Here is a 16493-nt window from a genome sequence, read left to right on the forward strand (position 1 = left end):
GGTAGTGCAGGCGGTTATCGGGCATAGGACATAATAATATTATCGCCGTTTCCAATTATACATTATTATTATATTACCGTTGTCTCAGCGTCTTCACAGTCTTTACGACCGGCTCATGGCCGAAAATGGGGAAACTTATTATATACTACGCGTTGTAAATAAAAACAGGAGCCTGCCTTGTCGTTTATTTCACGTGCTAATTGAATACTTGCTATCATACAATGTATAACGAAATAGCTTAATATTGTAAGTTGTAACACGGCGACGGAGTGGCGGCTTAACTGCTAGTTTTCACCACCTTCCCTCGTCCGTTTTCTTAACTAAAACTATATTACACAACGTCATCCTATTATTATAAAAATATTATATTTCACTCGCAGCTGTAGCAGACACCCGGCAGAGAAGAATTGTCGGATCAAGATCGGTTGAGGAAAAGCATAAAATAAAAATCGTTAAAAAACGCCGTTTGTTGGTAAACATTTTTTTCTTCGACTAAATAAAAATGTATTTTTTTTTCACAATGTCAAATTACATATAAAATAATAACAGACGATGGAGCGTAAAGTAAAAAAAAAAAAAAAACAATACACATAAAACATAATATATGGCAATTAAACTATACATAAAACGACTTTGTACCAAATAGTGATCGATCGATAATAATATAAATTATACACACACACACAGATTTAAAAATATATTTTTTAACATATTATATTATTATTATATATTAGATACTATAGGTATATACAAATTACAATAATATTATACAAACACTGCATGACTGTATACTATACGCAGCTGAATGTAACGCGATTATAATATTAACATAATATTATACACGCAATATAATCTCCTAGAATTATATGTAATATATGTACCTAAAAGTCTTAAAATCACAATCCTTTTATAGATTTTGATGAACGCGTGGTCGGAAACAAAAAAAAATCTTTAGATATACATAAGAGATGCGAACTGACGATGATGCGATATTCTCGAAAAAGGAAACATGCAAATCGACAGCACAACACATATCATGTATGATGTGTATTGTATCGTAGGCTGGGGATCATTCTCAACGTGAGCTTATTCGATTTAAACGATTTGATTTCAGTCTGATATATCAGTTAACAAGCGCCGTTCTGGTGCCGTATTATTAAATTTCTACCCAACAAGAACCCCCCAATTTTTTTTTTAAATCCCTAGAAAACAAGCCCCCGCAAAATATTGAACCCCGAGTGCCCGATTATATTATATAAAAGAGCTCGCCCGTGAACTGTATAATATACTATGCTTATCCCTACGCTTCAGTCGATCCGATCTACGAATAAATAATAATGATAGAAAAAAAAACACGAAAAATAATGAGAAATTTAGGTATATATAACAAAAACGGAAAAAAATGCGTTCCGGACGGCCACAATAATAAAAGTTGCACGTACCGGCGCGCGCCTTGATCCATGGCGCCGCGGAATATAGTGGCCGCGGTCATCATCGCGAGACTAGGTAAGCGGACGCAGCCACCACCAGCAGCGTTACCGGAAGTAAAGCCGCCGTTGCCCCCGATGACCCTTCGTTGTCCTCGTCCTCGTCGTCGAATTCGTCTTCGTCGCAACTGACGCCGTCCGTCGCGTTGTACCTGTTCCGGACGTCCGGCTGGTAGTCCGCGTTAGCCATCATCATTTCCACTTCGGCCCGGTCCGGGTCCATGTCGAACATCTTGGGACGGTGCTTTTTACGGTTCTTCCGGCCGCCGGACTTGTTGCCTCCTCCGCCGCCGCCGCCGCCACTAGTGCCCCCCTGCTGCTGTTGCTGTTGGAGACGCGGATCTGCCTCGCCACCGTAGCACAGCCTGACCATGCGCTCCTTCTGGCGCAGACAGTCAACAGCCGACTTTCCGGTGCACCTGCACCGGTTCAGCTTGGACGCCTTCTCCTGACGCTGGAGTATCTCCACCGAGTTAAGGCACCGCTCCGTGCACGCCACGCCGATCAGCATCCGTCTGCAATACGTTTGATAGTAGCCTAGTGCCGCCGAGCACACCGGGTCCACCGTGCACACCCAATTGGCCAGCTCGCATGGCACCACCGTCTCGTTCTTGGACGCCTCGATCACAAACGGCCGACACACCTCCACGCGGGCCTTCATCTCCTCGCAATAGCGGTCCCGGCACGTGCACTGTAAAAATCCGTAAATTAATTATTATTACCGACTAACCATATATGCTCGTATATATTATATTAATTCGATATGGCTAGGTTATGGTATTGACGGAGGCGCTCAGTGGAGGTATATTTGAATCACGTGGTTCACAAAAATATTAATGGGTGGGTGTCCTATATAGGTGTAGGTAGCTATGAAACGAAAAGGTAGTTTGAACAATTTTCAAAGGTTATTTAACCACCATAACAACCTATATACGAATTCACTATATTTGATGAGCAATGAACAAATGTTTAGGGTGGGCGGTGTAAAAATATTAAAATATGAGAGTCGAGGAAAAAAATATTTAAGGCGCCACTGTTAGGATATATATATATATATATATAAGTATTGGGTATATTATACAGGTTAGGTGTATTGCAGTATTATAGGTCAGAACTGGCTTTTCAATCTTTATTACTTTATAGTTTATACCGTTTATTTTTTTTTACACCATTATATAACAGCTTGTTTATAATATAATATAGTCATTTACTCCCCATATGCATTATTCTGTTTGTAATAATATGCATTATAAACGTTTTGAATTATAACGAGGTCACATTTTTTTCACAGTTTTGTAAGCGTATACTAAAATTGTACTTAATACCTAATATAGAGAGTAATAATTTATCACGCTTAACTTTTTGTATTGTGTCGACAAAGCTATTTATTATAATATATAACACGCCGTTTTAGAAAAATTGTCGATTTTTTACAATATAATAGAATGTGTATTATGGATATAATTTTTCAGTAGAATCTTTACAGTCCTATTTTATAGTCGATACATACCACTGCAATATTTATTATATACATAGGTACAATATATACACAATAATTTATATATATATAGGACGAGTGTGTTAATCGCCATAAATCAAAACCCCCTCTCAAAGATAATCGACCCTAGAGGCTAAAAGCGCATACTGTAATGTGACGGTGCGTGCTTACTTATTTTTTTTTTTTAATTGAGTTTTCAAACATATTTCACGAGAATCGCGGCGACGGGTTTCGTACCCCTCAATTACGAATTCGACGATACAATTTCATTGAACTACATTTTTTTCCTCTCGCCCAATTAAAATTTCTGTTTCGAAAACATCTGAATCCCGGTTGACGTTAAATTATTCGCGTGTTTTTTTTTTTATCGCGATGCGAACGCCGCGGCCGGAACGCAAACACGTACAGTCGTATATTATATATTGCTGGCTGCAGGTACAGCACGAACAAACGACTATATATACCTAATATATTATAATATACCAATACGGCTTTAAAATAAATAAGACTTCACCGGTGACTTTAACGAACACATCGCGTTGTTTCGCATGTATATTATATTGTATATATACACATTATGGTGTATAAACAAATCCGATATCGTATTTTAGCGTCGTTCCCGCGACGACATTGCGCATAAAATATCAAATCTACCCACACGCTCTGTTCGCTCAAAAGTATAATAATAATATTATCTTTGCGTCGGACACGAGACCGATTCCCTGGCCTGAACGAGGACACGTTATTATTATTATAATACCATACATGGATTATAGGTACATTGATTTCGGCGGAAATACACGAAAATAATCGATTCTATGTTATATTCAAGATGTTGTTCATTCGCAAGCGCAACAGTATAAATCGTATATCGGTACTGTGAATTAATGGATTTGCAACGTTTTTTTTTTTTGCTACTTTGTAGAAAGAATTAAGAGGACGTTACAATCGCATTACTCGTACGTGTTGTCTCCGTCTTACAAATGTATACAACATAGCAGAAACTGTTTTGCTCGGTTTTGAACCACTCAAGCTGTAGTCCGAGTTAAGCGACCAAATTTTCACCTTATAGAAAAAGGATAACATTAACTGTGGAAGGTTGTTTTTAATTTTTCGATATCACAAATACGTAAAAAGCAGTGTTGGGAAGGAGCGAGGCTCGGAACGCGTTCTATTTAAAATATAGGAACGAGGAACGGGAAAGAGTTCCTATTTTTAAGGAACTTGAACGAAAATTTCCGTTCCTCAAATAATGAAAAAAAAAAAAAAATGAAAGTTGTTTTTAATAATAATATTTTCTAGAATATATTTAGTGTTGGTTTTTTGGTATTACTTCATCAATCATTAGTAAATAGTAAAACGAACAACCTAGGTATCGTTGGTATATTTTAATTTAGTTCGAGGTTAGCATACAAGGTATAATCATAGATATTATAAGAATGGATAGGTCATCGAGCTCATCAACTGAGAATAAAGGTATACAATTTTTGAGGTTATAAGAGCGCCAAAGATTAGTAACCTAACCTCAAAAAGCACTCTTATAGTCTATCTCTCTCGTAGATATTGAACTTTCTCTCTTCTTATATCTGATATCATACGTTTTATCGACTATCGTCTTGATATGAGTCGTTTTAATTTAAACGATATCGAATGCGTGGCCCTGACGAGAATCGGTCGGCGGACTGATTGTTCTCTCGTGGGACAGAGTATAAAACAAATCATTTTTGTTCAAATCGATGCTCCTTAGGAAGGAGTTAGTTAACCGATAATTTCTGACTTAAAAATTGTTCGCAAGAAGACACCATTGCCGACGTAAAAAATGTGTAAAGGAACGGGAACGCGTTCTTTTTCGCGACAGCCGACAGGAACGAGGAATGGGAACTAGTTCTTTTTTTACAACAGGAACGAGGAACGGTAACGAGTTACTTTTTAAAAGGAACTTTCCCAACACTGGTAAAAAGTTATCATTATTCATCGCACAGTAAAATGTTCTCCTCTTCATTACAGCATGCGGGTGTATAGCGTTCTCTTAAGTACCACCAAAATGTGTTATTTTAAATTATACATATTTATATTTTGCATAATTCTTATAATATTATATAGCTATACCGGAAAAAAAGTATTGTTATATTTGCCGATAAAAATAATTGTATTTTTTTATCATTATTATTTATAACATGAACAATAATATTAATCATTTGGTCACCACGTTGTTCATAACAATATAACGTAATTTAAATTTCCATACGAAAACATCAGAAATATTAACATGTATATAGATGTAAATAGGTACTCACGTCCAACATTCGTTTGCCGTCCTCAGTGGATATGAGCGCGACCAGCGCGTACAGACACGATTCGGGGCACGTGGTCGCGTCCGCCTGGAGCATCCTGTCGCACTTGGCGAAGTAGTTGTGCAGCGCCATCGAACAGCCTGGGCCGAACGCGCACTTCAATCGCACGTCCTCGCACATCACCTGGCTGTGGTCGACCACGGCATTGGTGCCGGCGTCCACCAGATCCACCAGTTCTTCAGCGCCGCATGATGCCAGCATGCCCGACATCAGCAGAGCGATTGTCATCGACATGGTGACAGTGACGTAGATGGCGGACATCTTCACCCGCAGTACTGTTACTGCAAAACGAATGGTAAACGATCAGTATAATATTATATTTGCAGGTTGCGTAAAATTGTGGTTGTAAAATTACACTTTTTCGCGGGGGTTATCCTATTGTAGTGAGTAACTAATTAAAATTTTATAATTCGCCGAGTAAATATGTATATTATCTATACCAGCTACGATTAAAATATATAATTATTAATTTGTATATTTTATACATCTGCGAAACGGGTATTAAATAACGCGTTCAAGAGTGCTCAATAAGACCGAATCAATTCAGCGCGAAACGAACCTCTTATTGAGTACCTACCTACCGTTTATAACATGACAAAGTAGGTATAAGGTATCGTCCGTAGAGACCACTGCAGCGTTGTAATAGTTTTTTTCTGTATCTCCTTCACCTCCGGCGCATATGTCGTAGTCCTCCACTTCTGGTAGGTTGGTTTTTATATTCTATATGATAAATAATTTGTATATGCATATATGGTCGACAACCAATAAGAAGTGGAGAACCTGGTAAAGTAAAGACCGCAGTGGATGCGTATCAAAAAACCCATCTATAGATACCCATCTACTTTGTCATGGTTTATATGATGGGGTGAAAACGGATTGAAATCCACGGACAATCGCTTCATGGTTTGAGTTATTTTATTTACCAGTAAAATACAATTATCTGTAGACATAAAATCGTTTTCACACCGTCATTTTATTAATATTATAAACGTATATTAACTTTTAGGTATACACTTTTACATTATTGATAAATATCCCGCCGTAACCGTTGCAGTTCAAGTGAAGTTATACATCGTATCGAAATGGTTACAACAATTTATAATATGGTAGTGAACAAATATTGTGTAAAATGGATATTACGAGGGTACGGCAAACGAATTGATGTGAAAATAATATTTTACATAATATTATACTATATTTTTAACACCTCTGTTTATGCTCAATTTCAAATTTATAATAATGATAACTGTACTTCGAGAGCGGACAAAATGTAATCACAAAAAATTTAAATATTCAAGAAATTGTTGTTATTTTACTGTTCATCTGTAGATGTATATATTATTATATATATATAGGTACTAAGATACTCGATTGGTTATTGTATGAAGCGGCCATTGAAGATTGTATCAAACCCTAAATTTCGATGAAAATATACATAATATCTCTCTGCGGAGATAATATGTCACGGATGCCATATTAGGCACTTATATAGTTAAATCCATATACGTAGGGAGAAATGTATCTTCTTGTATCCTATATGTGTAACTAAAATTTAATTTGGTGTCAAATAAATATTGTTATTATTGTTATTGTTGTAGTTAAAATGATCGTTCGGTGCAGATGGCGAATTTGAGAATTTGAGACGAATAGCGACGACCTATATGTGGCAGATACCTATAATAATAGCTACTTGATACGTACCTAAATATAACCAATTTAACCAGCTGCATGTTAAAAGTCATAAACATCAAGTGAATGCGCACTCGGGCAGTGTATAGGATTAGTAGGATTATATAGGATTTAGCCGACTTATGTACAAAAACAGACTGCTTTTTTATTAATAAATCCAGTATCTCCTATAATAATATGTGAGTAATTCAGTAATGACTAATGTATAGAATACTATATTATAATAATAATATGTAGGTACACTATTCGCCGAATGCGGAATAATAATATTTTAAGTTTTAAAAACGGGATCACTGAACCGTCGTCTAATTTCGCAAATTTCTCGTGTACAAAACTGCAGTATATATGAAGCGATATGCCTATACCGAATGTAAACATTTTTCATTGCATACGCGGAAAATAATAGAAACCAAACGACTTCGGAACATGGTTCGTTCATGAGTTTACCTACCGCACGGCCGAGGCGCGCACGTAAGTCACGAAAACGATATTATTTTATTATACAGACCCGTATATGCGTACCTACGGTCTTATTAGGTGGTTCGTTATAGTAGTCCGGTCTCGTCACACAGGAGAAAAAAAAAACGGTCCGAAATCGGATTCGTCGTCGAAAACGAAAGAAAAAATTCACGAAACCGATAAAAATGCCAACCGCGCTCTCATCGACGCTGCGCACGACGACAATCAATGTCAATTCGATCGTAAATCGAAACTCGCGTGCATTAATTACAAAACATCGACTATACTACAGGTATAATATTATATTGAATCCGTGAGTAGTCCGCATAACAACATATTATAAAGAATATAATATATTATACGATCGTAAATACAATAATGTTATGAATGCGATAGACCTGCAAGGCGCATTTTTCCACGGACATAAATCTGAAGCTGGCGCACTCCAATATATAAGACATCGTTACGTATAATATACGATTAGAAATTGTTTTCTCGATTTTTAAACGAATTCGTACGAGTGTGACTGATATCTATACATGTCCACCCCTCCGAAACTATGTTATTTTGTTGACTTTTGCAGGATTATTTTTTGACGTGTGATTTTAAGAGTCTTAACAGCTGTGTTATCCGCAACGAAAATCGCGCTACTCCAATCTCTCCGGAAATATCGAAAACGGTCTCACTACTCTCACTAAATACCAATGCGCATATATTATAATTTATAGGCATATTATAGTTATCTGGTATATAATATGTATAGCACTAAAACAAACCCAACTCGGCTGCAATTGAAATTGTAATTATTTAAATACCAGAGACCAAACAAATTGTGTATAGGTAGAGTATTTTATAGATGGGGTAGAACCAAATTTGGTTTTAAAGTATATACCAGTAATATAATAATAAGTATATTATATAATATGTTTCTAAATAAACAGACATTTTCTAGGAGGGGGGGGGGGGGGGGTTGAGCGCTTTATAAGATCCTTTAATTCAGTGAGTGTCACTCCCTCACCGGCGATTTAGTTATTTAACATTCTCGGAAACGGCACAGCCTCACGCACATCCGTCGGAAAAACTGCGTGTAAATGTAATTTTGTCTTTTTCGACAAATATTGATGACAATTCTTTTAATTTTCGTGCATGCCGACCAGCGAGCGCGTTCGAATGGGTACTATAATACGCATTCGCATACAGCGAGGAATACGTGCGAAATGGACGCGCGCGAGTTTTATTATATTATTCACGTATTGTCTGTCCGACGCCATTGTGCAGTGCGTGTCGCGCATCTCGTTTCTCGTCGACTGCAGCAGCTACCTGAATTATTGTTATTATTATTATTGTCGTGAGTCGTGTGCGTACATATTTATTATTTATACAATATCAGCTCATATTATTATATTATATTATAATATTATTATATACGGGCATCGGCAGCAGAACGAGGGCCGAAATAAACGGGGAGCGATCGGACGAGTACCTATATAATATAGAGGACGAGGATTTATCTCTCCAAATCATGACGTTATTATTATATTAATACATATATATATATATTATGTTATACACGCGTGTGTGCGTTTTATATTATATCCGTTTAATTTGTTTGACTTGTGCACACACGTAGGACAGTAGTGTGTATACACATAGACATGCAGGGGCACTACCGGGCGCGTTATGATGTGCATATATGTATATAGTGTACAACTACTGAGCAAACACTACACGAGCGGTGAAATCGAATACACAACATCACGCCCGCCACGCCGCCGCGACGGGCAATACAATATTATTATGCAGTCGAGCGCGGGGGCGGACCTATCTACGTATATTATTATTATTATATGTTTGTTTTCGTATAATACACACACATTATTTTTCATCCGTCGAGCACCTATATCTGCAGCAGTGCGCACGCGACCCGTCGTCTCGTCGTCAAACTCGTCGTTTTTATCTTATGAAATATATAAATATAATATTAGAAGGGCACCGGGAGTGCTCTATAGATATCACTCGTGTGTATTGTATTTACCAAATATTATTGTATTAAACCTACCCAAATACGCATCGCAGACGGGTACCGGAAATCCCCTATTGTACGATATATTATAATGGGGATTCGAGGTCGAATCGCACTTAATAATAATATAATATACAATACCTATAATAGGTTTACCGATATGAACAGAAACTGCGATCGAGTTGCTCTCGGGCTTAAAAACGCGAGTACCAGTAGACTGAACCTGTAGAGGTCCATTAAACGAAGCTTGGCGGCCCGTAGGGTGGTGAGGGGTCTTCCCTGGATTACGCAATACGCGTTCTATAAATTAATAGCCATGAATTCGGGGGGGGGGGGACTGCAGGGGTGGTTTACCGGGTCCGATCTCCCCTGTTATTTGTTTTCTCTCGAAATACTTTCCTCTCTATAATCAAGTAGGAGATTTTATACGACGATCCATTTCCAACAAAAACAATTAAATATTCCGGATTTGACCTACACCTATTTTAACGATGACAAATTATTATACGACGTACCTATCTATAATCGCAATTAGAGTGCCAATTTTACACGGCGGCTTTCTCTCCGCGGTTATCAACGGTCGGCGAAACTGGAATGTAGAATAATTAAAAATATATAATCACGGCACCTATATAATATAATATAATATAAACAAAATAACAACTTTATAGGTGGGTTAGGCTATAGGTATAAAAATATATTATGTCATTTATACTGCAGGTACAAGACTCGGAAGTTCGTCAAAATCTCCATAGTCATAAAAAGTTATAAAATAACGTAGGCAGTAGGCACTCGTATATTTGTTACGGTGTACAATGGGTATATAACAAATTATGAACATAAAACTATACACCGGCTATGCCGCTATACATGCGTATATATGGCCGTTTAATATATTAATAATATATTATACGATGTGCTTGATTTAAGTTGTTATTAATTCACGGTACACCTACCGCAGAATCCATGATGAAAAAAAATTATCAACGCATTTTTACGATCCGAAAATAATCGAAACGGTTTAATTCTTTAATTATTGTCTTTTTCGTTTGTAATATTATAATATTGAAACAGCGCCGCCGACCCACCCGGTGGAAATATTATATGCGATACGGGCGGCGTCTAAAGGAATCCAATTATTATGAACTAGCTATTAAAAATTCACAAAATCAAATCAAAGCCCGCATAATTTATGTCATCGTGTCTGCTGTACCTATGTACTTTATTATGGACACAGTAAAATCTCACGGGGTTAGTTTGCATACAATGGATCAATGGCGTCAAAATTGTTTAGGTACCTATGTATATAAAAACTTTTTACGATTTTTTGACTGAATTTTATTGCACAATATAATCATTTTTTTATTGATATTAAGCGTTAAACAAATCCTATAATAAAACACAATAAAAAATGATTTGTATATTATGAAATCAAAATCCAAATTAATTCAATACAATTTATTATAGAGCTGCGGTCTGTGTGCCTACATTTAAATAGAAAATTATTATTTTTATTATTATAAATTTTATTGTTATTAAATATTTTTATGTTTTATTATAAACACTACGGATCCTACTGTAAATAACAAACAATGACTGCATTTAAATCTCCGAGAAACGATGTGAAGAAATTGTTCGCACTGCCCGCTGCGTTCTCTCAGATAAGTATACTGCAAGTAGTGTAATAGTTCACCGCATATATAATATCGCAGAAAATTGTACGCTCATCGTTTTAGTGCAATATTGTTCGTCGGACGGATCCACGTCGTCTATATATGTACGACGTGCGTATACAATTATTATGGGCTAAAAGACGTATTCGGGCTGAGAAACAATACAACAGAAAGGAAAAAACTCCTAAGAAAGAGGGCGGCGAGCTAGAGGAGGGGTCGGGGCTGTCACGTCACAGTCGTTATAATATAATATCGTATTATAATCTCCCATTCTCCCACGAATGCGTCTCTGCAGCCGCGAGCGCGGGTTGTGTGCGAAAAATATAAAAACCGCCCGCCCAACGTCCGAGAGAAAAGAAATAACGACCATGCAGCGTACACAGGTGGCACATTGCGGCGCGCGCATTCAACCGTCGTACCCATATGTGTGTGTACTTATATTATATTATATACCATGGTCGTGCAGACCTGTCAGACCTTTTCACCTGTCACCCCTCGGGCAGCTCCAACCAATATGTGTGTGTATACATACATATATAATACGGTACGTGGTAATCCGTCTCGGATTACCCCGCATGGAGGGACAATACCGAGCGGCGAGGGTGGTGGGACCTTTGAGAACGAGCGGGGAATGAAAAAATCACGTCGGATAAAAAACCGTGTCCCGAAAAAAACCAGCATCGTTGCCGACGACGGTTGCAGTTTTATGTTTCGATCGATTTAACGTACATATTGTATGCGTAGGTACCTACTACTAAAATATAATCATGTATACGATGTTAATAATATAATAATATAATAATATTATGGTGACTACGTTGTACTGCAAAACGTTATAATATATATAAACAACTTAATTAATATAAATAGTAAAAGTCCGACTAAAATGATGTTTTTCAGCTTTTACTGTGAGTACAACTTTTATAATATATTATCCTATAACATAATAAAACCTATTGCCCTAACCCACAGAGATAGGGCTCTGTCGGTAACACGACAGGTATTACACATGTAATATTATTTTATTAAGTTATAATCCCAAAGTGATATCCCACGTCAAACTCCGGTGCCTGTTCGACCGGACACGATCGCAATGTAGTTTTCACGTGCGGGCGAGTGCGAAAACGCGTAGTTTTTCGGTTCGACGAACTGCAACGGATGTTTTAAACCTATACATTGATAAATACAGGACGATTCTCTTTTCGTGAAACTGGACAATAATAATAATATATATTTTGACCAATACAGTTTTTTTAAATTTTTTTTTAATGTTTAAGGATATCCAATTTTACATTTCCCTATGATTATGAGTAATTGTTTTTAAAGTTACAAAAAAAAATTACTAGTAGGTATTTTCTAAGAAATGGCCCGGTTTACGACTGAAGAATTATTTTCCTATATCTAAGCGCGTCGCTCGCGGCGGCTGTTTTAGTTAAAACAAAAAATTATACGTTTTGCGCGCATCATAGGTATTATTGCCGGTTCATTCTGACTGGTTAATTTCCGAATGTAAAATTTTAAATTATAACTATTAACTTTTTGCAGCAGCAGCAGTGCGAACGCCACACGAAGTGTCGTTAAATATATTACGCTAGTACTTCATAGTATACTTTTATAATAATAATAATAATAATAATAATAATAATAAAATATCATAGGTATTATGTACAATACGCACATGTGCAGTAGAATAGACGAGTTTGAAACCGGCCAGTAATTATTTCCTCACCGGACGGATTTAATGTTGTTCGCTTATATTCAATGCGTGTCCCATATTAAATTATGTATACCTATTACCTACTATATATTTGTGCGTGTAATTGCGTATAAGCGTAAACGGGAGCGGTTTAGGAATATTCCGAAGAAAACGCGAAGCATATAGGTACATTAAGATCCTCATATAGTCATAGTCATATACTATAATATGTATAATGTAGGTAGGCAACATACGATTAATGAAATCGCCGTGAGTGGAGAAAAAAAGATTTTCGTAATTATGTGGAGTTCGGCTGTTCAAATCCTGCTACATTATAATAAAGAGAATATATATTATTTAAATATTTGAAATAATCGGCATCGCACCGGCTAGTGGCTCCGAGATTTGTTTTTGGTGCATACGTGCGGAATCGTTTTGCTTTTGACATCTACGAGCCTATATACACAGTTCGAGACGGACATCGGAACAGGTTCTATAATATTATATTATTACAGTGATCATAGATCCGTGGCAGGCAGTTGTAGTCGTAGTATATATACATATTATTATATAGTTATAACACGTATATATTGTGTATAATATATCGACAAAAATCGTTTAGACTATAGAAACAAGTTTCAGAATTTTTCAAAAAACCAACCTTCGTAATATAATATGGTCTATACATACACAATAATAATAATACATAAACACGATAAACTCTAACCCGAATAAATTAATCGAGGTTTTTTATTTTTTTTTTTTTTTTGTTGACGTTTAATTCGAAATACTAATTAGAATTTGTCGTCTTCGATTTAATTGGGTATTTGAAAAAATTAGACGCGGTGTTTCGTCTAGCATAATTTTGATATTATTTTACATTACACGTACAATTTTATTAAATAATACCTCGCTAAGTCGCAAGACGTGCAATAAAATATTGACGGACCATTTCCAATCGGATTACACTAATCTACCACGGTCAGGAGGTTGTGAACTGTGATCCGATCGACTTATCTGGTCGACGGTGAGCGATTGTTGGCTGGTATACCTATATATAGTACCTATATAATATCCTATATACATAAGTACAAATGTATGCAATTAGGAGGAGCTCTGCGGAGCTATAAAAATATTTTATACACTTTTCGAATAGGTTCATTAAACGGTGTTTTTATTACTACATATATACTATCGTCGTTGGTACCTTATGTATACCTAATATTTTATACCCCACCGGTATACGCGGTCCCCACGGCGACGCCGAATGACGGTCGTAATCTATTTTTCGTGTTCACAATGGTAACAGTAACTGGCGGGTGGATGGAGGTGGGGTCATTAAAATCAGTATTTTCAGCATTCGGCTGTGCTTCACCCCCGTTACCTATACATACGGAATGCATTTTGTATAGAATTCAAAGGAAGTGTGCGCAGTGTCGTTTGAATAATGGAATAATATAGTCGGGGGACGGGTACGGTCCGAGAATCGTAAAACCGTCAACCTCACGGCAGACCCGCCGCTGTTTCATATAATGCACCTAAATATATTATATTTACTGAAATATAAGCACTATACCTGTACCTATACCTACGGTTGATAACATCACGAAACACTATATCCTATGTAGCTAGGTATATACCTAAATATTGGACGTGGACGGAAATATAAAGAGCCGTCAGCGCGTGGACCAGTCGTGATTTGGCGGGAACTACGATTTTATTACGATATGTACACAATAATAATATTATCGTAATATTGGTGGTGATTATAATTGGGTAGACGTATAATAAGTCTTCAAACTCCGCTGCAGTCGTTAAATTACCCGCAGAAACCCGCAACCGACCGGAAACGTTTTTTTTTTCTTCTTTTCATTTTATTTTTGGGACACGGCCGCTCTGTCGTTAAATGCCACAATATTCTACATAATTGCTCCAGAAACATTGAGATTCTCACATCTGCAGGATTTCGTTTAAAAATAACACGTCCCGAGCGCGTCGTGCGCAATCGGCTCTGTGCAGGAGTAGCTGATAATAATTATTATATTATTATATTATTATTCAGTTTCTCTGCGTAGTAAATAAGGACCCATGTACGTGGCAAAAAACGGACAAAACCTTTGCAGGCGAGAAGATGAACCTACAGTAAGCTATAATATTATATACCTACTCCGAGAGTTATAAAGATAGTATACCTATTATTATTACATTACATATAGAGACTCGCGGTACTGACTTTGTGCGCACGCCACAGTGCTCCTGTTAATACAATTATTACGAAAACTAATTTACGTACTATGATATAATCAAGTGTTGAACCATAATATAATAGATGATTATACTTGTTCAAAACTTGAAACATGAAAAAAAAAACAACAAATAATTATCAATTTGATTTGAATAGGTACTCACAATAATATTATCAAATTGAACGATGGTGCGCTGTCATTATATCGATATCATTCCGACGGATTCTTTTTCATTAACGGCAACGACAAATGGTGAGAAGTCAACGATGATATAATATTTAATTCCACGCTCGCACTAATACTGTTATACTTATAATTATTCTCGCTCGGCACGCGGATACCGTCGACGCGATTTTAGATATATTTTTTTATTCGGCCGGTGAAATGATATTATTAATAATGTTATGAACGGCGTGCGATTTTAAAATGATTTTTTCACGCAATGTCACAAATAATAATATTATCGTTCGAACTGTATAAACACGAAAAATGTATTCTAGTGGACGCGGAGCGCGATACGCACAGTGTATGCACACGGTCGACGGCTGACGACTGTCGACTGGCTCCGAAAATCCGAAACGCGGCGAACTAGTGCGTGCGTGCGAGTGCGCGTGCGTGAGTTTCTCGTATTATTATTATTATGTGCGTGTGCGTGTGCTTGTACCTGCCGCTGACATCTGCCCGTTCGTATCTCCTCCTCCCCCTCCTCCCCCCGACGATCGAGATCTACACCGTCCTATCGTAGTCCTCGAAGATCCTGCGCATTCGATCCTTCTCATACCCCGTCCTCCGCAAGCTGTTCCCGTATTGTACTCGACGCAATGCGCGCGACTGCTGCACTTTGTCCTCGATATTATCGTCCTGCTCTTAATTAGAATATCGCTGAGGAGCAGGACTGCTCGTCGTCTCGCGGTTCGCTTGTTTTCGACGTACGTTTCGCCGCCGCAGCTGTCATGCCGACGACGTGACACGAATTTGTCACAAATATTATTCGACCCGGTCCTGACGGCGGTGGCGGCGGTGGTGACGTGTGAACGACGTGCACATCACAGCAATACTCCCCAAGCATAGGGTTGCCACATTTTGAATTTACCAAACCGGGACGTGGTAGTGAATAAGATTTTTTTGTTTATATGGAAATATCCTTTTTTTGTTTTAATATTTATTGGCCAATATAGGTACAATTTGTTTACATTAACTTACTACTATTGTTATAACTTATGACTAATATTTATACTTTTCGTTATAATGAATTTTGAAAAAAAAGAACGAGGATAAAAACAATAATAATATAATAAGAATAATCATTTTTAACTTTGTACACAGTTTCAATCGTGACATTTAAATCTTTAGTTGGGACAGAGAGAT

General features: G+C 37.1%; 1 protein-coding gene across 1 annotated transcript; it reads right to left on the reverse strand.

The window, feature by feature from the left end:
- Positions 1-465: 465 nt before the first annotated feature.
- LOC100158899 (growth arrest-specific protein 1) lies at positions 466-15725 on the reverse strand. The gene is made up of 3 exons (XM_001943980.3): positions 15289-15725; positions 5283-5620; positions 466-2178 (listed from the first exon to the last, which is right to left on the reverse strand). The coding sequence occupies exons 2-3, from the start codon at positions 5598-5600 to the stop codon at positions 1492-1494; spliced, it is 1005 nt and encodes a 334-aa protein (XP_001944015.1). The 5' UTR covers positions 5601-5620; positions 15289-15725; the 3' UTR covers positions 466-1491.
- Between the last annotated feature and the right edge of the window lie 768 nt (positions 15726-16493).

Source organism: Acyrthosiphon pisum, chromosome A1, assembly GCF_005508785.2.
Source record: "Acyrthosiphon pisum isolate AL4f chromosome A1, pea_aphid_22Mar2018_4r6ur, whole genome shotgun sequence".
NCBI classification, from domain to species: domain Eukaryota; kingdom Metazoa; phylum Arthropoda; class Insecta; order Hemiptera; family Aphididae; genus Acyrthosiphon; species Acyrthosiphon pisum.